This window comes from Schistocerca nitens, chromosome 4, assembly GCF_023898315.1.
Source record: "Schistocerca nitens isolate TAMUIC-IGC-003100 chromosome 4, iqSchNite1.1, whole genome shotgun sequence".
Lineage (NCBI taxonomy): Eukaryota > Metazoa > Arthropoda > Insecta > Orthoptera > Acrididae > Schistocerca > Schistocerca nitens.
Window position 1 is genome coordinate 879,496,314 of NC_064617.1, and position 25,570 is coordinate 879,521,883.

Below are 25,570 nucleotides of genomic sequence, written 5' to 3' on the forward strand. Positions count from 1 at the left end.
ACTTTTTTTAATTAAAAAAGCCACTTTGGCAAGTCCAATGCGACTGCTTACAGCAATCCTCTATTGTTCATATTTCAGTCTAAGAAACTGATGAATGCAGATACATATTTTTCACTCTTCCAAACAAAATTAACTGAAAAATAAAATATAAAACTTTCTCACACCATGCACGCTCAAAAATGGGAACAATCATAATTTAATAAAATTGATTTTGTGACTGTAAACTTGTCACTAATTTGATTGGCTATATACTACTTTTGAAATGTTGCTTCTCTATCACCTTCATGTTTGTTTGTAAGCAAAGATGTAGTTACTGGAATGCTCTGTCACGTGCATCCTGCGATTTTTACTTTAATAAGTGAGTGTCATGTTGGTATTGAGTTTTATCTTAGCTGTATTTACATATTATATAGTTACAGTCTGTTCTCCAAAATCACAGTTTTACAAGATGTTCTAGAAAAACATACATACAAACTGTACAAAACATGATATTTTCTTGACGACAGTTATTTACATTCGCCCACAGAAGGAGTTAATTCATATGTAACCAGAAATGTTCAAGAAAATATGAACTTCGTTGCTAGCACTGTCACAAATGCTGGCTAATAATTGTGGAATGAATGTGAGATATGCAGAAACAGCAAAAAATATGAAAAAACTTCATAAAAATTTCAGAATGGCATTTACAGAGAAGGAAATGCAACAATTTCACGACATTACACTAGACATTAACAATACTCATGCATTCAACTCCATATTTGCTATTCACAGATGAATCAGCCCTGCTGCTGCCGCATGTGCCAACAATGTTCCAGCAGCTTGCTGAGTTTCCAGCAAAATTCTAGTTTCATTCATCCAGTCACTGGCAATCTGCCTTGAAGCTCCTTTCAGTAAATTCATATATTTCAGTGTCTGTGTGAAGTTGCCTCTGTCCAACCAATATCTGAAATTAAGCACATAATTACATCTGACTGTGAGTAATATAAGCAAGCATTTGTAGCAAACGGAAAATTTACCTGAGAAAAGTTAAATTACAAGGAGACAGAATGGATAGCCTGTACTTAGTTTAAGGAGGTAGAGTACCCAATACTGCTGATACACATGTATATAAAAAATAGAGAAAAGCTAACTTAGCTTTCAGAACTGGTAGTGCCATTTTCAATGAATAAAGAGGATAGTTTGAAAAAGAAACTACGCACTTCTAGAGCTAGTAAAGTTTTTTTTTTTTTTTTTTTTTTGTTCTTTTACATACATCTATCAGCAGTACTTCAAGTTTTACTTCATGTGAGTAAGTAATGGTCAGACAGAACTAAGAATTTAGTTGTTACAAGTGTAAATAGGAAAGGCACTTTTTCTATTACATAATAAACAACATGTAAAACCAGTAAGTTGCTATAAATTTTTGACAGAAGTAGAAAGCAACATTGTCTGGTAACTGAAGAAATAATTTTCAATGTAAATTTTGTTCCACAATATTACATCATCATCATCATCATCTTAATCCTAGTTTTCATACCTCGCCCTTTGCAGTATATCAAAAGTATCCAAATGGGCCAGGTTAACTGGTTCATCAGATAATTCTGCTTGGGGTATGGGGTCCACTGCATTTATGAGGAAGAGGCTCTGCAGATAGGAAAAGAAGTAGAGGGGCAGTGACCCTCCACTCTCAGGCAGAAGTGCCAGGCGCCGAGCGATGCGCTCCACTTTGAGGAACCTTTCCCTCAGAGCGTCTTCCGGATAGACACCTCGACAGACGGCTTCCTTCGGAATGGCTGCCAACACAGCTTCCACAAGCTCATCTCCTTCAACTACAAAACCAAGCCTGGTTCAGAACATAAGTATAGCATCTTCTACTTAAATTATTTTTACATCTAAAAGACTGGCAGTCTACTCACACAATCCATAAACATTGTTGTTGTTAATAAGAAATTCTATCATATTTAAGAAAAATGTGCACAAACAATTCAACAAAGTGTGAAATGAGAATTGTAATAACAGAGGTAACCAAAGATATTCGGTGTTATCTCCAGTTCCTAGAACTAAGTATGGCAAATATCAAGGGGGGAGAGAAATATTTTTTTTTAAATTAAAGATAATAGTGTGTGACAGCAAGTGGTTTTTGCTTAACAGTGTGTGACAGCAAGCGCTTTTTGCTTATATACTATTTCCATGCAAGCTCAATCCTCAGCTGCAGCACAATATTTGGGGGGGGGGGGGGGGGGGGAGAGAGATTGCACAAAATATGAATCATTCTCAGACTACACAAAAGAGCCAAATAGTAATAATAGCAATGTGTGGTTTAAAGTTTTCCTGATGTAGGAAAATCTTTACTGGTTCTCAGGTGGCGTTGTCTAAAAGATGCGATATTTCAACAAACCAAATTCTTGCCATCTTCAAGCATTACTGATGACTGGGTAATATCTGCTCGGTGCCGCCTTTGTACCCTCCCCTCTTCCCCCTCCCTCCCACTGCCTCTAATTGGCACCTCTTGGTGTGGATCTGGTGCAGTGGTGGGGGAAGCACAGTGTTGGGTGTTGATCCATGGGCTTCAGAAGTGCCACGGCCAGTGCTCAATGCATATCTATGCTGGCGTGGCAACAATTCGTCTTCTTCATTTATGATGATGCAAGTCAACCTCCACGTTGACTACTGCTGTACTCTGGTCATGCTCAACACTGGGACCAGATCTTGCTTAATTGAAACCCACTGTCCCTATTTATTAGTCCATCATGCAATGTGATCTCTACAGCTTCTTTCAGAATAAAACCCCAGAAAGTATTGGATTGTTGCAACAACTTTGTATCATCATAATTCATGGTATGTCCGTGGGAGAAGCAGTCCTTTGCTTCAGTGGACTTTGTTGGATTAATGTTGTCTGTGTGTTGTTTATGCTCATTGCATCTGTCCTGTATTGGGTGGATAGACTGGCCTACCGTATTTACTCGAATCTAAGCCGCACTTTTTTTCCGGTTTTTGTAATCCAAAAAACCGCCTGCGGCTTAGAATCGAGTGCAAAGTAAGCGGAAGTTCTGAAAAATGTTGGTAGGTGCCGCCACAACTAACTCCTGCCGTCGAATATATGTACCACTACACAGGCATGCTTTGCAGGCACAAAGATAAACACTGGTGCCAAAACCTCAGTAAATAAATTAAAAAAAAGTGGAAGACGAGCTTTTTTTTCCGCTCCAAGTTTCGGCCACTGCATTTTCATACATTATCCAACGAAGTAAATACAAATTCCGTATTGTTCATCTTCGAATGTGGCAGCATTTCAATGTACTACGAAAATCCGACTGGCAAGACTGTTCAGGATGTTTGTCAATATGGCCAATTCTACATTCTGAATTTTTTCCTACCTGTGAGAAGAGATGGTTGCTAACAGGAACTTTTATGAATTGTGAATCACATGCAGTATTCTCTCCACCATAAGAAAAATACGAATACAGAAATGTTGCCATGCATTCTTTCGTGTTTGCTGCTATCTCATTTAAATCCTGTCTGCCTAAATAAACTACGAAACTAGAGTGAGACAACAGCAAATGCGGAAGAATATACATATCATGTCATGTTTATATTCGTATTATTCTTATGCCTAATAGTGATACAGTCAGAAATGAAGCATGGCAATTGACTAGATTTTTAAATCTAAGATGACTAATTTCTGTGCAGAATGTAATTTACTAAAGAGGCGTCTGCAAAGATTCTCAAACGGAGAAAAATTTTTGCTGAACTCTCGTTTTCTATCATACGCAGTCTATTATTTGGTTCTTGTTGATCATTATCAAAGAAAGCAGCAATGTAAGTAACAACAAATAGCAGTCTCTTGCCATTGTTTCGTTAATGAGGTGATTCCTTTCTTTTTTTTAATTGTAAGTGGCGGTAGCATGCACAAAAGCAAGACAGGCCGTAAACACTCGTTATCAGAATGCGACAATGTATGACACAGTACAGTAATGCATTTTCGGCTTAGAGTGATGTAAACATCTATAACAAAGAGAACGGCACTTATCAGGTCAAAGAAAAATAAGCAATCAATTCAAACCAGACGAAGCATGTGAAAAAGGAAAGGTACCCATAAAATACAGACGGAGCACCTGACGCATAGCAATGGCTACCTGATAAAGCTTAACTGCTAAGCTTACGACTCGAACCAAACTACTGTAGCTGTATCGTCATTCATTCGACCTAAATTGTGTCTCATACTACAATGGACCAACTTTGTTTTGATTTGGAGGTGCGGCCTAAAACTTTTCTCTCCCCTTGAATTTCGAGTCTCAAATTTCAGGTGCGGCTTAGATTCGGGAATTTTTTTTTTCCTTGATTTCAAGTCTCATTTTTCAGGTGCGGCTTAGATTCGAGTAAATACGGTACATACATTTTCCCACACTGGCAAGGTATGTGGTAGACTCCCTGTTTCTGGAGGCCTAGGATCCTTGACAGATCCTAATAATGTTTTCGTCTGGGTTGCCAGGCAGAACACGCACCTGATGTGTTGCTGTAACTGTTCATATGGAACATGGCCTATGTTACAGCAACTGTGCCTTAACACAGAAGAAGCCAAGACCACAGCCTACTGAAGACAAAGATAAACTGGTTGTGACTGATTATTCCATGGGAGGCGGGTGTGAGACATGGGTCTAGCCAAGATTGTGGCCAGGAGGAATGTGGGATCTAAGGTTGCGTCGTGACATTTGCCTTTAACATCACTCCTCAAATTATTTAATTCCACCAACATATTTCCATTCCCGTTTCATTAAGGTTTGATATTTTCATGGTCACACACAGACAATTTTATAAGCAGTCACAGACATTTTGCATACCTGCCGCTTTCCTGAGAGCAAGTACATCGTCCTCCAGAGGGCGGAGTTGCCGTGTCCAAGGTTCGCCGGGAACACCAGCTTTGAGAGCGGAGTGGAGGGATTGTGCAGCACTCCACAGCAGCTGCGCCTGGGCTGCCTTTTTGTCAGCTTCGGCACGTGCTTTGAACATACCTTAATGTCAGTTCTACTGCCTTAGATCTCACAAAGCAGACTGTCAAACTAGGGACACAAAAGTGATCATTATGATCAAACACACACACACACACACACACACACACACACACAGTGGGATTATGAACATGAGTGGTGGTGTGGTGTGTGTGTGTGTGTGTTTTTCACAGCCTATAAGCCACATCTATACCTCTCACTACCTTGCTAGAATACAAAAATTTGATACAAATTTCCGCTGACTGTGAAGCCACAGTTTTTTTTTTTTTTTTTAATATATTGACGCTGCAAACCTGCCGAAATTTAGTGTTAACTAAAGGACAAGTACAGTGATACAGTAATGAACAAAAGAAATTAGTGAAAACATTGTGCAATGTTCAAAAATTTAGAACAAGTGTGCAATACGAAACACTACTCAGCTGTCAGTCACCCCTGAGACATGTTACACATTCCTCTCCCAAAAATTTCTTGTTCTTTGTTCGATGAACTTGTGTCCAAATATCTAGGCTGTAGCCAAATTTGTGCATTGTGGGTTCCTTGACAACTGGGTAATAGATACATAATAGGTAATGGCTTCAGCACTGACATTTTATTTCATACAGATGCAAATACATTTACTGTTCCATTCATTACTGGTGATGAGGCATGGGTGTATTACCTAAAGACATATGCTAGATACTAATTACTTGAGTGGCGTCAGCACGTAATACCCCCAAAACTGAAAATTAAAGCAAACTATTACTACAGAAATTCACAGCAACAGTTTTCTGTGATCATAAGGCTTTTCCTCTGACAGATTTCAAGTGAAAAAATGCTATGATCAATGCGGATCAATATTGGGGCATCCTAAACAACAGTGACTAGCAATCCAAAATCATAAGTGTAGAATACCTTTTTCGGGGCATTCTGCTTCTTCACACCAATAGTCATCATCACTACGATTACAAGCAGAGGCTTGCTGAATCGATTTTGATGGTTAATTTTTGATCACTCAATTTACTGCCTTGTCCTGGTTTTTATATTTTCATGAAAGTAAGAGTTCCTGACAGGAAAAATGTTTCAGCAGTAATGCAAAGGTGTAAAAGGCCTGTAGCTACATGCTTAATGAACGAGACACAGCTGACTATGAGACAGGAATCCTAAATCTTATGGAACAAAATGTCAAATGCTAAAATAATGGACAATGATTAGCCTACATAGAGAAATAATGTAAGCTTCACTTTTCTAACTGACAAGTATTTTTGTTATTAATCTATATTCCTAACAAAAATACAGATTAATAACAAAAATACTTGTTAGTTAGAAAAGTGAAGCTTACATTATTTCTCTATGTAGGCTAATCATTGTCCATTATTTTAGCATTTGGCATAACAGTGATCTCAGAAAGGTACCAGTTAGTTGAATGTAGTCAATTACAGTCATTGGAAAAGGAATGGACAAGGTACAGGGACACAGTACTAGAAGTAGCTAAAGAATGTCTTTGGAACAGTAGTGTGTAAAGGTAGGATGAAGCAAACAGCTTGGTGGAATGACACAGTCAAGGCAGCCTGTAAAAGGAAAAAGAAGGCGTATCAAAAATGGCTACATACTAGAACTCAGGTAGACAGAGAAATTTATGTTGAAGAAAGAAACAAAGCCAAACAGATAATTGCAGCATCCAAGAAGAAATCTTGGGAAGACTTTGGAAACAGGTTGGAGACTTTGGGTCAAGCTGCTGGAAAACCATTCTGGAGAGTAATTAGCGGTCTTCGAAAGGGAGGTAAGAAGGAAATGACAAGTATTTTGGACAGGTCAGGAAAACTGCTGGTGAATCCTGTTGATGCCCTGGGCAGATGGAGGGAATATTTTGAATAGTTGCTCAATGTAGGTGAAAATACGATCAGTAATGTTTCAGATTTCAAGGTAGAATGGGATAGGAATGATGATGGAAATAGGATCACATTTGAGGAAGTGGAGAAAATGGTCAATAGATTGCAGTGCAATAAAGCGGCTGGGGTGGATGAAATTAAGTCGGAAATCATAAAATACAGTGAAATGTCAGGTCTTAAATGGCTACACAGGATAACTGAAATGGCGTGGGAGTCGGGACAGGTTCCATCAGACTGGACGAAAGCAGTAATCACACCAATATTTAAACATGGAAACAGCAAAGATTGTAACAACTACAGAGGTATCTCTTTAATCAGCGTTGTGGGTAAAATCTTCTCAGGTATCGTTGAAAGGAAAGTGCGAGTATTAGCTGAGGACAAATTGGATGAAAATCAGTGTGTGTTTAGGCCTCTTAGAAGTTGTCAGGACCAGATCTTTAGCTTACGGCAAATAATGGAGAAGTGTTACAAGTGGAACAGGGAATTGTATCTATGCTTTATAGATCTAGAAAAGGCATATGACCGGGTTCCTAGGAGGAAGTTATTGTCTTCTACGAGATTATGGAATAGGAGGCAAACTTTTGCAAGCAATTAAAGGTCTTTACATAGATAGTCAGGCATCAGTTAGAGTTGATGGTAAATTGAGTTCATGGTTCAGTGTACTTTCAGGGGTAAGACAAGGCTGCAACCTGTCTCCACTGTTGTTCATATTATTTATGGATCATATGTTGAAAACAATAGACTGGCTGGGTGAGATTAAGATATGTGAACACAAAATAAGCAGTCTCGCATATGCGGATGACTCAGTTGTGATGACAGATTTGACTGAAAGTTTGCAGAGTAATATTTCAGAGCTAGATCAGAAATGTAAGGAGTATGGTATGAAGATTAGCATCTCCAAAACGAACGTAATGTCAGTGGGAAAGAGATATAAATGGATTGAGTGCCAAATAGGAGGAACAAAGTTAGAACAGGTGGACGGTTTCAAGTACTTAGGATGCATATTCTCACAGGATGGCAACTTAGTGAAAGAACTGGAAGCGAGGTGTAGCAAAGCTAATGCAGTGAGCGCTCAGCTACGATCTACCCTCTTCTGCAAGAAGGAAGTCAGTACCAAGACTAAGTTATCTGTGCACCGTTCAATCTTACGACCAACTTTGTTGTATGGGAGCGAAAGCTGGGTGGATTCAGGTTACCTTATCAATAAGGTTGAGGTTACGGATATGAAAGTAGCTAGGATAATTGCAGGTACTAGTAGATGGGAACAATGGCAGGAGGGTGTCCACAATGAGGAAATCAAAGAAAAACTGGGAATGAACTCTATAGATGTAGCAGTCAGGGCGAACAGGCTTAGATGGTGGGGTCATGTTACACGCATGGGAGAAGCAAGGTTAGCCAAGAGACTCATGGGTTCAGCAGTAGAGGGTAGGAGGAGTCGGGGCAGACCAAGGAGAAGGTACCTGGATTCGATTAAGAATGATTTTGAAGTAATAGGCTTAACATCAGAAGAGGCACCAATGTTAGCACTGAATAGGGGATCATGGAGGAATTTTATAAGGGTGACTATGCTTCAGACTGAACACTGAAAGGCATAATCAGTCTTAAATGATGATGATGATGAATCTATATTCCTTGACTCTATGAATCTATATTCCTTGACTCTATGAATGCCAAAGGACCGTTAATTCCTGAATTACACCCTTCTTACAATGACAGGCAATATAACCCACCTCTGAGAGCTGTCTCAAGGCCTTTTAGTCGTCCCATCATCGAGGCAATCTGCAGTTTGTACTTGGCCTGTTCTTCTGCGATCCTCTCATCTGCTGTGCGCTGGTATTTACGGGACAGTTCCACTTCCCGCAGCGCCAAGGCATCATGCAGGTGGTCACTGTGGGCCTCCGCCTGTCGCTTCAGTTGCATGCGGAGTTCGCGCTCTGCCTCTGCTTTCAGACCGAGAGACTGCAACAGACAGTATCTGGTCACAACTGCAGCAACTTGCAAATAGAGAGACATAAGGGAAAATGTGTTATGGGCATCTATCTCTACTGCAGCTATAAAACAAATTTACTCCCATTGATAAAATTTGAAACTGTATAAATCATTTACTGATTATGAATGAGAAAATGGAAACTTTGCAAAAAGTAAGAACAAAGTAGAAACACAAAATCTGCAAAATAAGGAAAGAAAGGAATCCTTTCTTTTTCAGGAAGCTTACACAACAGTAAATAAACAAACATACATAGCAGAACATTATCAAGGAAAGGCAACAACAATTTAATTTATCTTTCCTTATTCTAAGAAGAATTTACAAAATACCACTAGTAGTTTTCTCAGAAAATACATATAATACTTTTCTCACTCGGATCTGAAACTTTCAGTTTTGGAATTTTCCTGCATACGTAAATCACCACCATTTCTCAGTATTTGAGTATGATGAAATCATAACTTTAGATTATTAATAACCATCTGAATTGTGCAGGCTGTCACAGTGGCCAAAATTTGCTGTGCCCTAAGTGTGCTCAAGTGCCACAGCAGTTCAATACTGACATGTCCATGGTGTGTTTAAGCACTGTGAAAGTTCTGTGATGTACACTTTCTTATTGACAATTAAGGAAAATGAAGATTGCTACTTACCATAAAGAACATGTGTTAAGTTGCAGACAGGCACAATTAAAAGACACTTACATAAAGATTTTGGCCAGAGCCTTCATCAGTACAAGAGAGATAAACACCATTCACACACACAAGCAGGCACATCTCATGCTCAGAAGACTGCCAACTCCAGCATTTCGAGTTGGAATGTAACTATCGTGGAATGCAAGCAGCAATCTGGAGGGTGCGCAAAAATGGAAGACACAGTAGTGTATGGGTGGGGAGAGAGACGAACTCTGTCTGGTGAAGTATCAAGGGACTATAATGCCAACAGGCACAACGTTAGGAGGTTGTGGGGCAAGGAAGTGAGGGGAAGGGGGGGGGGGGAGAGAGGAGCGGTGAGAGACGGGCGGATGCATTGGCAAAGGGCAGCAAATAAACAGGGTGGGAGATGAGAATGGTGAGGAGATGATTGGACAGAGGGGGTGGAAACTGTTGGGTGGAGGATGTGGAAAGGAATGTAACCATAGGTTGAGGCTGGCATAATTACGAGAGTGGAGAATGTGTTGTAAGGGTAACTCCCATCAGTGCAGTTCATAAAAGCTGGTGGTGAGGGGCCACCAGCTTTCTGAATTGTGCAGATGGGAGTCATCTGCAACCCCTACCCTACTATCCCTCCCCCTCCTCGCCACAGCCTCCTCCTTACCCCTAGCCAGTCACCACTCCCATCATGCACCAGTTGCTCGAGACTGCAGTCTTGCAAGTTGTGTGTGTGTGTGTGTGTGTGTGTGTGTGTGTGTGTGTGTGATCTATTTTTGATGAAGACCTTACTGGTCAGAAGCTTTATTTGTGGCAGTCTTTTTGTTGTGCCTATCTGTGACTCAGCATCTCCGCTATAAGGTGAGTAGCAACTTACCTTTCCATAATATTGTTGAATTCTGAATTTGTAAGTTGCATTTCCGACCTTGACACAAAGACCAAAGTATTTGGGGAGACTAATGTAATAGTTTTGAAGAATACATGGGAAATGTATGCAAGAAGTGCCGGTACATTTAGCTGAAGACAAACAATAACGCTGAGTATTAAGGTTCAAGTAAATCTCAACTTTGAAATACTATGGGAATACTACAGTTCCCAGCCTGGCAGTGTTATGACACCTACAAATGATAAAACAAACTTGTTTGTCAAATTTGATCATTTCTATCCATGGATTTGTCTGACAAATCAGTAAACATAACAACAAAGTTTGTCAATCTGACTTCACTACTGTGGCTGAAACTGTTCATGCTGTAAAGTATTTTCATGATAGTGAGAGTAGATACCAATGTAGACAAAGCATTTCTTGCATTGACTTTAGGACTGTGAATAAAGACGAAAAAGAAAACATGGCAGTGGTCCAGGGAACAGTTGGAATTGAGAGATAAATATACCCATGAAATCTGCTAAAGGAAATATTACAATCAGAACCAGATGACTGTATTAACTTTCTCTGAACGGACTCGGAAACTTTTGATAACCAAGTTCCTTTGCCCTCGTGTTGAAAAAGAAAACAAGTATGTGAAAATTTATTCTCTTCTACTTGGTCCTCTATGACAGTACATTAAAGTACAATAACATAGTAACATATATCATACCCTGTCTTTGAAAGAATCAGAGATTTTTAATTTTATCATACTCCCACTTGTTTATTTGTGTGCAGAATATCAATTTTCTTCTTAACCTGTTCCTGCGTAACATATGGCTCAGAAAGACAACAACTTTACCATTTTGATAACTGCAAGTGCTATTTTGTTTTTATCCTTGGTTGTAGTTTTAACAGTTGTGAAAACTCCCGATACAATGAGATAAATTGTAGCAAAACTCTTTCACTAAACATCCACAGCGAGACATTAATATAAACATCTGTCGTATTGTCAAAACTGCTGTCAATCAATATTTATCTCCAGCACATCCAACACGGCTTATGTTCGACAACTGTTTGACCATTCCCATTCACACTCATTGAGTTTCTTTCATTAGCGCACATCTATGTTATTCTGCTGTTTTGTTTCTCATTTACAGAGCACAGAGTTTAATTCAGTAACTGGAAATCAGAAGTCTGTAGCTTTATTTCTTCTACCTCCTCTGTGTCTTCAGGACACAAGGTGGGACAGTGATTCACAGAGGATGCTAAGACAAAAAAATTTTAAATATCTACTGAAACATTGTTGTCCGTGTGCTGCCAATTATGCTGGTATTTCTGAGAGAACTCTTTTACACAAATTTGGAAAAGGGAATTTCTGTTGGTGAATCTTCTCTTAGTACTTCTGGTAAAAGTGTCCCAAGATCTGAAGAATGTAAAAGTTTCAAGTGGTAATCCAGACAGTACAGGACAGAGACATTATGCTGCATTACAGCTTAGTGAAGAAAAATGCCTATAGTGCCAAAAAGCTCCACATAACAGTCAGGAGAAGAATTCAATTTCTCTGGGGTGATAACATACTAAGGAGACTTTATCATGCAGTGGGATTCAAGTGGGAGAGATGTCCAAGTAACAGGATAATTTTGATTGAGTTCTCAAATATTGTCACTTGAGAAGAGATCAGAACTTTCCAGTGTCAGAATAGAAACACGGTTCATTTTGATGGATCTTGGGTGGACAATAAAAAGCAGCATATAATGGACACAATACAAGTATTTTGTACTGATACAACAGCAAGCCATACAGGTTGACTATATGGTGTCTGTACAAACATAGAGAAAAAAAGTTTTACTGTGATCTCTTGTGCCTCTCCTGCCTTCATCACATTCTTGCAAAGCTGTTTCAATTTGCTCATTGTGATATAGTAGACAAGAAACAACTTTATACAGTTACCAGTACCAGGACTTATGATCAACATGATTCATCAGTCACATAGTGTACACACATGCTACAGGCGACTGCTACTTCGTTCACATCTATTTCCATTTGTCTATGAACTTATCTGTTTTAGAATCATGCAGACATAATGCTGACTTTCACATCATTCCTTTTGATGTAGTTTCACTTCCACAGAACATTCCAGAACGTTTTCTTTACCATCCATCCCAGGAATCAAGTACTCTGTATTATTATTTCTTTATCTTAAAAGTGCTGAATGTATAATTTTCTACAATGCACGCAGACATCAAGCAAATGTTATTAACATAAATGATATTGTAATTATAATGTAATTAAGAAATTTTGTAATATGATTGATTGACAATGTTAATTCATTAATTTTCATGTTAAAATGCAATCCAACCAACCTCATATCAAAATTTGCTTTAGTTTTGTAAAATATTATGTTGTAGCAAACTTTTCACAAAACACTAATTTTCAACTGTAACTTGTTAGATGAAATTGACATAATAATGCTTTGTAAAATTCTGACTGTTAATACATATGGTTGTGTGGCAGAGACCATGCAGCAGTTACTGTAATCCGCTTGGGATAGCTGTTTTTGGGGAGTCTCTGATAGAGAATTCAGCATTACTTAGTTTGGTGCAAAATGTTAAAATGTGTTCAGAACTGTGTAATTCAGGGAGGATTACAGAACTTTTAACTGAAGACTGTCATCAAACTTCAGTATTTATTCAAAGCAATAAACACAAAAAAGTTAAAAGGAATCTGCAGTTGGGTTATCAATAATGAGGAACATACCCTAGGCAACAGTTAAATTCAATCCCAGAACATAATTAAATTACATTAAAAAAATCAGTTTCAATTCTACATTACCATCTGATGATATATACTCTCAGTGGCATACATCAGCTTCTTCTGGTCAGATTACCAGCAAATAGCAATCTTTAGCTGCCTGCAAAATTTGAAACTTCGAAGCTTATCATCAGATGGTATAGTTAGATAGTTCAAACATGACACTTTTCCAAAAAAATTGAGAAACCTTGAGGAAAATCAACAAGAATTCTTGCTTTTGTAGTTAACTGGCCACTTTCCAAAGAACAGGGCATTGTTTCATATACCAGGATACTGTTTCATGTACCAGGGACAGTAACGGACGTGGATGATACAGACAGTTTTCATATTCAAGATATGCCTCTTTTTTACCTTGTGGAAAGAACTTTTTAATAAGAATATTCTTGCAATGCCAGCTTTTATGATAGGCATTTGTGTCCTTTAAAACTTTTGGGCATTGGGTGGTGGTCCAAGGAAGAGAAATGAGCCTTGGGCCTTGACCAGAAGCCCATACAACTAAAATCACCAAGAATATTTTGGCTATAGTGTACACGAGTCTGACTTAGGCCATTACAAGTAATTAAAGTATCTTAATATGATTTCCTATTTATGCATTAGCTGGTAATTTATCTTGAAATCAGTACAGCTGCTGCAAAAAGATTTTCCAACACTCTGGTACACAGTTCCTGAATCTATTTCTCTATTCCAATTCCTGAATCTGTTTCTCTATCCTTACTTGATGATGATCCAATAGTGAAAGTCATTTTTATTTCTTCAAAACACTGAATTCTCGTCTATTGTAATTCTTGGTACAAAAGCTCTCTTCAGGAGACTATCAATCGCCACTGACTTCATCAACAATGATTCCTAAACACTAAAGACTGATCTTAGTTACAAAAGTGGAATTGAAAACGTTCATAAGACTGTCGTGTGCAGAAAGGTCCATAATTACAAGAACATCCTCACAAAAGATGAAACTCAAGAACCTAAAAAATACCCAACTGCTGACATACGATATTCTTTCTTAGGAAAAAAATAACATTCGATGTCTCTTCAATCGTGATATTTTGGTTCAGTAGAACTTGAAAATAAAAACATGTTTCTGTTATATAAATTGTGCGCATTTTTAATGAAAACAGAATATTTTCTAAAATTTCTTGGAAAATGTGAAAAATTTAGAAAGATTATTTTCAAATTTCAATTCAGAATATTATTTAACAAGTGCTACAGCACCCTCGAGGTACCCATAAATTTCTCTTAGAGTAACAAATGAATGGGTGGAGATAGAGAAAAATAAATCACCATCAAACAAAAATAATAAGCAAACAATGGAAAATCCAGGATTGAATGTAACAACCTCCGTTAGTCACTGTCCTCACCCATCCAGCCCCTTCCCTGTTCCCATTCCAGCACTAAACAGCCGTCATTCCACCACCACAACAAGTCTCTTTATTTCTCTCCTTTTCCGCTACTTCCCCCCCCCCCTCCCCATTTCTCCCCCAACTTCTAACTAACCTGCAGCACTTCACTGTCCGCCACCCCGAACATAATATCCCTCCCCCTCTCCGCCCCAGAAGCCTCCTTATCCCCACCCAGTCGCCATTCCCATCATACACTGGTGGTGCTCGCAGTGTGATTTCAGTTGCCCGAGACCGCAGTCGTGTATGTGAGTTGCGTTAGCGTGAGTGGGTGTGCGTGCATATGTGTCTGTATTGTTGACGAAGGCCAATGGCTGAAAGCTTTAATTGTCAAAGTCTTTTTGTTGACTCGGCATCTCTGCTACATGGTGAGAAACAAAAATAATAGATACATATAATTTTAAGGCCACCTAGAAGTTGTCCTATTAAGCACAAAGTTAGTGCAGACTATTTTCTTGTTGATTGGAACTGGATTATGTGGTGGGAGTAGCAAAATTTTATCTTTCAGAAAATTTCCTATATCTAAGGGCCACATTAAAAATCACCACAAAAACATGGATGAATCACACCAAATATCAGTCATTGTGTTTATAAGCATTGTGTTTATAAGCATTCAGCTAGCACGCACTTTATTATAGTCTGATTTACGAACAATGACAGTTCGGGTAGGTCGAGGCTTGGACAGGGACTGCTTTGTTGCTATTACCACATGACAGTTGTGGTATGTGCATACACACACTTTGCGCATAAAGAAACTGTGTATCCTGCAAATTATGTCTCTCGTTTGTTTATGCAAAATCTGTCACTACCACCAGTAATGACAACTCACAACAAATGGAGTAAAAATTCACTAAATAACTCGCTACAATCACTTTTAATGTTCGCATTTGCTACAACATTCATTCACAGTAGAGCACTCAGAACACTACTGAACTGGCTGTTTGTGAATGTGTAATGTACCGGCTCAGAACAAGCCTAAACTCTACTGCCATTGCTTGCGACTACAGCTATAGTATTAATAATAGTGTATTACGATACATATTGCATTTTATTCACTTGAAACTCAGTAATGGTGTTCTACTTTCCATTTCTCAATTAGGAGGAGATGTGTTGTTGTCTGCTTGCCCATTTCACACAAATTTTTACCTCTAACACTTTAGGGGTAAAAGAAACTACTCACTGAAAAGCATAAGTGTTGAATCATCACACTATGCACACCCAAAAAGACAGAAAACTCATAATTATTTTTAATTTTTTATTTACAATGCCAGTGGCATAGTTGAAAATGATTGTGAAATGTCCATAGAGGTATCATATATCCACTGTAAGCAAGAAACAGACAAGCAAAGCTCACCACCAACAACATCCGAAATGAATGCGATAAAAGTGTCATGAAGAAAATAATGCACTCCAGTTGTTCCATACACAGTATCAGCATTAATAAACTATTTATATGACAGCCACAGAAATGAATTCAATTGATCTTCAGCTGTGCTTGAACTTTTGCATCTTCCACTATCAGTCCACTCTTATGTATCACAGACAGGTGGTTAGTGTGTAAAGATGGGTCACATGATTGACTGGTAGAGTAATATGATATTGGGATGTCTGGGTGGAAAACAAGTAATGGAAGGAGCATCAAGTAGCTGGCAGGCGCACAAACACGAATGGCACTGCCACTACATTTTGGATAATATCCCCGATTATCACTAAAATACAAGCAAAACATGTACTATCATATTCCACCCAGTATGCCTGAAGGACTGGCAACCGTGCAGATGGAAAAGCATCATGTACCTGTGTACCTCCAAGGTGTCACCTCCCAGTACTTCGGCTGCTGGCGAGTGTCATATTGCAACCAATAAATGGTGAAGTAAGCACAACTAGAGGTCCTCCTCGCTGGGGATCTATTTCCCTCCACCGAGCCATGTGTGCGGAAATAGATCCAGAAGTATAACTCCTTGCACTGGTTACTCATAGAGACGAAGCTCCACTCTTGGGCAGTTTTCCACCGCCGCTCTGGGCTACTCATGTGCTGGCTAATACTGGCCCTTCAATCGGAGCCTGGTTGGATACACTGCTGCAGAATTTTGGACCTCTCCAATGTCATTTCCAAGAAGTAACTTCCAGTAGCTGCTGCCACCGAATATGCTCCTTCCTTCCACTGGGAAACTTTGTTACACTAGTTTTTACATCCCTTCATCTTAATTAACTTTGTTGTTTTTCAGGCAAATGATTGATAGAAGTCTGTGAAAGTAAGCTATTAAGTTTTATAGGAAGTAGTTTTTTGTTTAGCTAAAATTCTGTTGTGTTTAATAAACCTTCCTTCTGTTGCTTTGGAATGCCTTGTTTCTCGATCACTTCACTACATGAGATATAACAGTTGGCGACACAGTTTTCTTTGGATCCAGGAGGTCACTTGTGCTTTCTTTTGTTCTTTGCTCCCACCAGTTCAACAGGTAGGTCTGATCATCTTGCTTCCCTATGGCCGAACACCTGGTTCCTGAACCCCTCAATGTGATGCAACAGATGCTGCTCTTCCTGTGAGATATTCACATCTCATACAGTGGCTGGTAAACACAATGGTGGACATTACCACAGCATCCGCTGATGGATCACAACACTTTTTTCGAATGGACTCTGCAGCTAAAGGCCTCTGTGGAGTTCCTCCGCTATTTTCAGCCTTTGACAGGAAACTGGAACCTAGTGCAAATTATATGGCCTGACACGGGCAGCATTTTCTGGCTTAAGATATTTCTGGCAATGCCCATTGTCAGGCCTTCCTCCTCATCTACATCAGACCAGCGGTCTATCACCTTGTTCACCAGTTAACCCTGAACATGATCTGCATGCCCTGCCACATGAGGAATTGAAATTTTGCTTGCAAAAATATTTTGACTCTCAGGGGCACGTTGCAGCAGCACGGCGTAAGCAACAGGGGCTACTATATCGGTAGTGGATCATGACGTTCAAAGGTCTCTCTCGGGATAGCCATTTACAGTGCACAAATGATATCTGTCAACAGTTGTATGCTGTGTCTTCCATTCAAGACAAGATCTTGGTGCATGCCCTAGATGAGGGACTTTGAATGGACTTACTGAAGTTGAAAGACCCATATTTGATTATTGTCTTTTGATCATTTGAGTATTCAAGCAGTCCCTTCATGCATCAGCATCCCTGCAATCCGTCTCATGTCTACATTGCTGCCCACCCACCAACCCAGTAGCTCCCCCACTCTGCAGAGTTTTCCCCTCACAGTAAACCAGCATTCTCAGCCTACAGCCCTCAGTAGTTGCCCTCTTGCATTCACTCTTTCACCGTGCATCCTACACAACAGTGCCAGTTTCAGTGTGCCAAATGTGCTTCGTGTGGCAAAACAGAGGTCTGCCATGCTCCCTCCAAGACACACGTGGATTATACTCAAGTGTACCCCCTTCCAGTCGAGCAACCTGATGTGGCAGACCCAGAGGTCCTCAATGTCCACATGGTACTACACATCTGGGATCAACAAGCATCCCTGCAGGTGTTCGCCAGTAGTCACCCAGCCAACTTTCAGGTGGACACCTGTTGAACCTCAACTATCATTGTGTGGAACTTCTACTGGGAATTGGGCTTCCATCTCCTCCAAACATTTGACTAGTGCCTTTGCAGTTACAGCCACAACATAGTGGTGGTCACAGGACAATTCACAGCCCTCAGCCAAAATGGTGTCACAACACAGAGGATGTGCCTCCTTGTCATGAACAAGCCTGTGATGACAGACTCAGTGGGACTTGACCTCTGACACTTCTGGTACTAGACATGCATCATGCAACCAATAGCATCCAGCCCGGCATGGATAATTCTTACTTCTACTCTCTTCACTAGAAGTATTGTTTGGTTTTTGAGTTTTCTGCTACAGGCATTGTGGGATTTGAATCCCACATCACCCTCCTGCTGATCACCCTGCCTTTTTTTTTCTTTTTTTTTTTTTAGGTCCCACTTGCACCGTAGGTTAAGTTATGAGTGGAGCTGCCGACAGTCAGTGGGAAATAGCCATTGTGCTGGTTGATAAACAGGACGGCTCCCTCCATATATGTGGTGACTTCAAGAACACCATTAACCCACAGTCCACTGTTGAATCTTACGCTATCCCAAGGGTGGACGAGATCCTTACTGGGCTGGCAGCAGGCAAAATATTTGCAAAAATTGATCTCAAGGGTGCATGCATACAGCTTCCATTGGATGTGGCATCGTGAGACTTGCTGGCGATCAACATGCCCTTCGGTCTATTCCGCTGCAAAACATGCCCTTCAGTCTCTTCCACTACAATCGCGTACCCTTTGGCACTGTGAACATCTCAACGATATTTCAGAAGCATTTGGAACACGTCACATGGGAAGTGCTGGATGCAGCCAATTAGCCAGATGATATCATCATTGCACGTCAGCCTGCCCAGCATCCAGCAGATAACCTGAGTGCTCTTTTTTCTGTCCTACTGGGAGCAAATCTACACTGTACCTTTGAGATGTGCCAGTTTTCCGTTCCTCAAGTCGAATATTTGGGGAATATTCTCAGTGGCACTGCTATCTGACCAAAGCCACAATATCTCCAGGCTATGCAGAACTTACCACCTCCGACAAATGTGAAGCAACTTCAGTGCATATTACAGTGGGCCAACTGAATTATTATTGTAAGTTCACCTCCATGCTGTCACAACTGCAGAACCACTGTACTGTCTCTCATAAAAATGCGGCATGGAATCAGAACACGACATGCAACCGCCCCTTCAGGGACCTTAAACAGGCACTGCTTTGGCCCACATGTCTCATGACTTACGATCCCTCCAGCCCTGTGGCTATCGCAGCAGACACTTCCGATTACGGATTACAAGCTGTCCTCTCTCACATCGTAGGCAGTGTGGAACAGCCTGTCACTTTCGTCTTGCAAGGAGTTGATAAGGGCCCAACGCAACTACGGACAGACTGTAAAGAAGGCTCTGGCCATAGTCTTCGCTTTAAAAATATTCCACAACTATGTGTATGGGTACCTTTTTACCCTCTCGACAGCAGCAATTACTGCCCTTATTCCGACCTGATGTCAACATCCCCACAAAATCAGCTCACCACATTCTGTGATGGACTTTGTTTCTCACCAGTTATTCCTGCAATATCCAGTGCTGTTCTACATCTCACAATGCCAATGCTGACTTACTTTCAAGATTGCCGGTAGGCCAAGACTCCTCTTTTGACTCTAATCTTGAAGTACGCTACTGCCTGGACACCAATGACGAAGAAGCCGTCATCCCACTCCCTATCGATGACAAAGCAGTGGAGAGTTCCTCCTCCTGGTCCAGTGAGGATGGCCATCAAATCGCCAGATGGTGCTCAAACCTGCAAGTTCAGAGTTATTGGCATCGCATTCACGAATTCTCTGACCACAATGGCATCCTGCTGCTCCAGTGTGAAAATGGCCGGACTCTGATCATAATTCCCTCCAGCACTGTACCCAAATCTGCTTCACTGTGGCCATTGGAACGGCATGCTAGTGAAATACATGGCTCGTCAACATGTGTGTTGGAAAGGGACTGACAGCAACATTGCCACCATGGTGGCAGCCTGCACATTCTGCCATAGCAAGCGAGTGGCCCCAGTATGTTGCTATTTCCCATAGTCAGAGGCAGTTACATTTGGATTTCGCAGGTTGCGGTTCATCACTGTCAACGCCAGATTTGGTTTTCCTTGTGTATGTCCTCAATGCATGCAATCCAAGCTTTGACAGAAATGTTTCAACTGAAGGTTTTCTTGTAACAATCGTCAGAGACCAGTGGGCCTCAATTTACATCCTTTTGTGCTTCAAATGGAATCAACTGTTGTCCAGGCAGCACCACTCTACCCTCCTCAGTCCTGGTGTTCCCTATGGGGGACATAACACATAGCATTATTATATATTTTTTCCCCTGAGCTTTTATCATCTTGGCAACACTGAAAAGTGTTTTTGAAGGAAGTTCAGAGATGGCGGCACCTCATGCAACAGCAGTTCATCACCACTGTGTTTAATCACATTGTTGTAAGCCAGAATAGAAAATGGCTGACAGAAGAAAGCACGTTTTCAGAAGAGAGGCTCTTTGTAAGTATTTTATTATCACTTTATTCTATTTTAATCAATATAATTTATATGGGATAATGCAACTGAATGGTCGGAGAATAATTATTTGAATGTACAATTTTAATTATTTTAAAACTGTCTTTGAAAAATGTATTGAAATTCGAGTGTACTCTGTAGGGGACATCAGGACTTCGTGTAATGTATAACATGATTTGTCAACAAAATAGGTTTCTTTTTTTTCTTTTTTTTTTTCAAAAATAATATTTTAATTGTTCATTTTATGTTCTGTGGTGAATATTAGATTAATATTAATTATGTTTCAGGAAATTCTAATCTACAGGTGAATAATTTAACAATTTTTAGGCCAAATTTCACATTTTTTTTCATATTCAAAGGCATTTGAAGATTTTGTAAATGAATTATTTGATGGAGATGATAGTGAACTGGAGCTCTCTTATGATGATGATGATGATGATGATGATGATGATATCTGTACAGATCCAGTTTACCATGTTAGTAAAGAAATGGAATTAGATATAGCTAATGAAGATGAAGACGAAGCTGAAGACATGAACAATAGCAGATCCGAAAGAATCTGCTCTAGTCAATCTACCACTGACAGGACATTTTGGAAAGAAGACTTCGGATTTTTTCCCCTTACCACCTGCACCTGAACATGAGGAACAAGTGGCAGTCGGTGTGAACTTACCACCTCATGACTATGTGAGTAAATATCTGCCACAAAATATTTTTAGCACCCTTACCGAATATACAAACAGAAGATATCTTAAAAATACTGGGAGAGATCTGAAATATACTGTACATGAAATGAAAAGTTTTATCTCTGCAACAGTGATGATGTCATACTTGTGCTATCCTAGGTTTAGGATGTATTGGGCCAAAAAGACTACAGGAGAAGGTATTGCTAAAAAAAAATTGCCGTGACATATTTTACAATTAGAAAACATCTTAAACTTGTTGTTGATGACAAAGTGTCCCTCAAAGTAAAACAAAATAATAATTCTGGAAAATACAACCTATTCTTAAAAGTGTATGGAATGGTTGCAGATTGGACCCCAGGCCCACTAATGTTTCTGTTGATGAACAGATGATTCCATTTTGGGGTCACAGTCCAACAGGACAAGTCATAAAATTTAAACCTAACCCTTGTGGATTAAAGAATTTTTTACTGGCTGCAACTGATGGCCTTTCTTTGGATTTCTTCTTTTACCAAGGGAAAAGGTGATCCTACAGTTTCTGATACTCAATATGAAAATTCGGATTTAGATGGAAAAGCTGTTATAAAACTGACAGCCACTCTCCCTCCAGGAGAGACCATATACATGGGCTGTTAATTCACGTTGGGGTTGCTTGTAGACAAATTGCACAGTGAAGCTGAGTGCCAAGCTACTGGAACATTACAGAACTCCAGAATTCCAAAAGGCTTCCAAACTATCATTGGACAAGGATATGAAGAAAAATGGCAGGGGATCCATTGATCAGTCAGTGAGAAGTGATGGCAAAGTTTGTGTAGTGAAGTAGTTTGACAATCGCCCTGTTATATTCATGTCCAGTACAGAAAGAGTAAATCCACTTGATAAATGTTGCTGCTGGTGCAGGAAAGAAAAAAAAGTACATTCAAGTGGACCATCCTGCAATTGTAAGCACCTACAATTCAAATATGGGAGGCGTTGACTTCCTCAACAGGCTGATCAGTTATTATAGAATAAGTGCCATAACTAAGAAGTGAACTGTAAGAGTGATTATGCAATTCATTGATTTCGCTATTCGTGCTTCATGGCTAGAATACAGACATGATCAAGCTGTTTTGGGTACACTGAAGAATAACATTCTAGACTACCTTCAGTTCAGAGAGAAGTACAAGGAATATCTATCGCATACACGTGAACCTGAAGTGATATCTAATGATGACCCTGACTTCGAAAATTGAGCACCAAAGCATTCAAAATCTAGAGTTTACCATCCTCCTGAGCCCTTCAAACCAAAAACGTTCTACATCTACTAGAATTTCCTCAACCGATTACCAAAAATCGCTGTCGATTTCCAGGGTGTTCAGCTAATGAGGCAGGCACAACATGTTCCACCAGCAAAGTTCCTCTGCCTACAAGATACACACGACTACTTCAAGCTTTGTCATGAGCTGCGAAGACTAAATGAATTTGTCATTAGAAATAAATTATTATGATAGATCTACTGTATTCGGAATTTTTCAATCTACTTTTCTTTTGTTCAGTAGAAGTACCTAGGTATAATTTGGAACAATAAAATTTATTTTTGTATTAATTTAAATAAATAATGCATCAATAAAACTAAAAATACTGTTCTTAATGAAATATGATGTGTGGAACTTCATTACATCTTGAGACCTAACATCCCCTGTGGAGGACATCCCTTTGTAGGACTAGGAGTAATGAATGATTTTTTAATCATTTTTCTTTTTTTTTCTAGTATTGCTAATAAGCAAATTATGGAAGAAAATATAAAAAGTTTAAATAAAAATTTTCTCAGGACTGAGGAGGCTACTCTGCATGCAATGGTCTAGTAGAGCGGTTCATCCGAACGTTTAAAGAACAGCTATCAAAGATCTGCCGACACAACTCATTGGACAATGCACTCTCCTTCGTTCTCGCTTTTTATCCGGCAACCCCAGAGGAGGAGGCCTGTCCAAATGAATGACTCCATGGGTGGCCACAGCGATCACACCTTTCCCTTCTACACCCATGCAAGCCACAAGAGCCTCCTTCACGGGGTTGTCAGCACCATAATTCCGTCTGCGATGATATCTGGGCAGCCTCTACACCTTCACTAGTGGACAGTCGCTGTCTGATACCCATCCCAAAGTGAACCCCAGTGGACATTGACCAGAGTGCCCTGGAACAGCACACATTGGGGGATTTCTCAACACCATGGAGGTCAACCCTAATGTCGAGGCCAGCTAATGGCTCTCTCCTGTTCTTGCGAGCGAGGGATGTCATATACCAGTAGTAATCCTGACAGACTTGCAACCCTACAGATAGAAAAGCATTGTGTACATGCAAACTTCCAAGGTGTCACTTCCCAGGACTTCAGGTGCTGTTGAGTATCATTACCGCAACTGATAGATGGCAGTGCAACAGTATCCACAGGTCTTCACTGGGGATCTATTTCCCTCTACTGAGTCGTGTGCAGAAACTGAACGAGAAGTATAACTCTGCACATTGGCTATTTACAGTGGCGCAGCTCCAATTGTCAGCAGTTCCTGTCAAAGCTCTGGGTCAACTGATGTGCTGGCTTATACTAGCCCTTTGATCAGAGCCTTGTTGGAGCCCCCACTGCAGAACTTCAGACTGCTCCAACATCAATTCCGACACGTATCTTCAGCCAGCTGCTACCGAGTACACTCTCCTTTGTTCCAGTTGGAAATTAACTTTGTTGTTTTTCAGGCTAATGCCTGACAGAAGTCTGTGACAGTTTGGTATTCAGTTTTGTAAGAAGAATTTTTTTGTTTAGCTAATATTTTGTTTTGTTGTAATAAACCTTTATCTTGCTGATTTGGAACATGTAGTTTCTCAGGCATTTCACTACATGAAATATAGCACACACAACACATAACCTCAACTTTCCCAGCATTTCAACCCGATTGCAATGTCAAGGCTACGTGTGTGTCAAGTTCCATAGGACCAAATTGACGAGCAAATTCCAAGGTCATTGAACCTGTCAGTACACGAAATTACAACATAAAAGTAATAACAGATAAAAATAAAATGTTAATGAACCCAAAAGAGTCAAGCCACAATTTTAAGTAAACATAATCAACAATACAACAAGAATCAGCTTAATTTTTCGAGGAACTCCTCAACAGAATAGAAGGAGTGACCCATGAGGAAACTTTCAGTTTCAATTTGAAAGCGCAGGGATTACTGCTAAGATTTTTGAATCCTTGTGGTAGCTTACTGAAAATAGATGCAGCAGAATACTGCACACCTTTCTGCGTACGAGTTAAAGAAGTCCAATTCAAATACAGATTTGATTTCTGCCAAGTATTAACTGAGTGAAAGCTGATTATTCTTGGGAATAAGCTGATACTGTTAACAAGGAATGACAGTAAATAATATAGATATTGGGAGGCCAATGTCAAAATACCCACACTAGTGAACAGGATTCGACAAGAGGTTTGTGAACTTACACCACTTATTGCTGGAACTGCCCATTTCTGAGCCAAAAATATCCTTATAGAATGGGAAGAATTACCCCAAAATATAATACCACATGACATATGCAAATGAAAGTAAGGAAGGTAGACTAACTTTCGTGTCAAATGATCACTTACATCAGGTTCGAATAGCAAAACTGGCAGCATTAAGTGTGTATGAACATGCAAAGATGACTTCTGACGTGACACACACTACAGGCTAAGGTCCGCATTTTTTGATAATGGTGATTGTCTCTTGAAACAGTAACATCTTAATAAGTGGAGGTAAATGATTCCTGTCGAGTTCCATGTAAAGGGAGCTACTATCAGCATCCAAAATCCTCCAGCATGTCACAAGAGTTATTCAATGGATGGGTCTCTACAAATTACAAATATGTGAACTATATGAAGGAATTATCACCAGCACTGTCTGACTTTCTCAGTCTTTGTAAACTGGAGGTTCTCCACAGAAATGGCTGTGAGAGGAATATATATAAAAGGTTGACTAGAAGGAAGGACAAGATGATAAGACACATGTTAAGAAGTAACATCCGTAGCATTTGATGCAACCTGTAGACTCTAAAACCTGTGGAGGAAGACAGATATTGCAAAACATCCACCAAATATTTGAGGATGTCGGATGCAAAGTGCTATTCTGCAATGAAGAGGTTGGAGAGCTGCAACTGATTGTTTGATACCTAATCACAGACTGTTTCAATGCATAGATTACC

General features: G+C 39.8%; 1 protein-coding gene across 2 annotated transcripts in view; it reads right to left on the reverse strand.

Annotated features, from left to right (window-relative positions):
* Nucleotides 1-376: 376 nt before the first annotated feature.
* LOC126253392 (MICOS complex subunit Mic60) overlaps nucleotides 377-25,570 on the reverse strand; it is a 61,336-nt gene continuing 36,142 nt past the window's right edge. For both annotated transcript variants that reach the window (XM_049954692.1, XM_049954691.1), the window contains 4 exons: nucleotides 8,587-8,815; nucleotides 4,821-4,979; nucleotides 1,517-1,808; nucleotides 377-943 (listed from right to left, as the gene is read on the reverse strand). In XM_049954692.1, coding sequence (XP_049810649.1) covers nucleotides 766-943; nucleotides 1,517-1,808; nucleotides 4,821-4,979; nucleotides 8,587-8,815 — 858 coding nt within the window. In that variant the 3' untranslated portion in view covers nucleotides 377-765. The remainder of the gene's footprint in view (nucleotides 944-1,516; nucleotides 1,809-4,820; nucleotides 4,980-8,586; nucleotides 8,816-25,570) is intronic.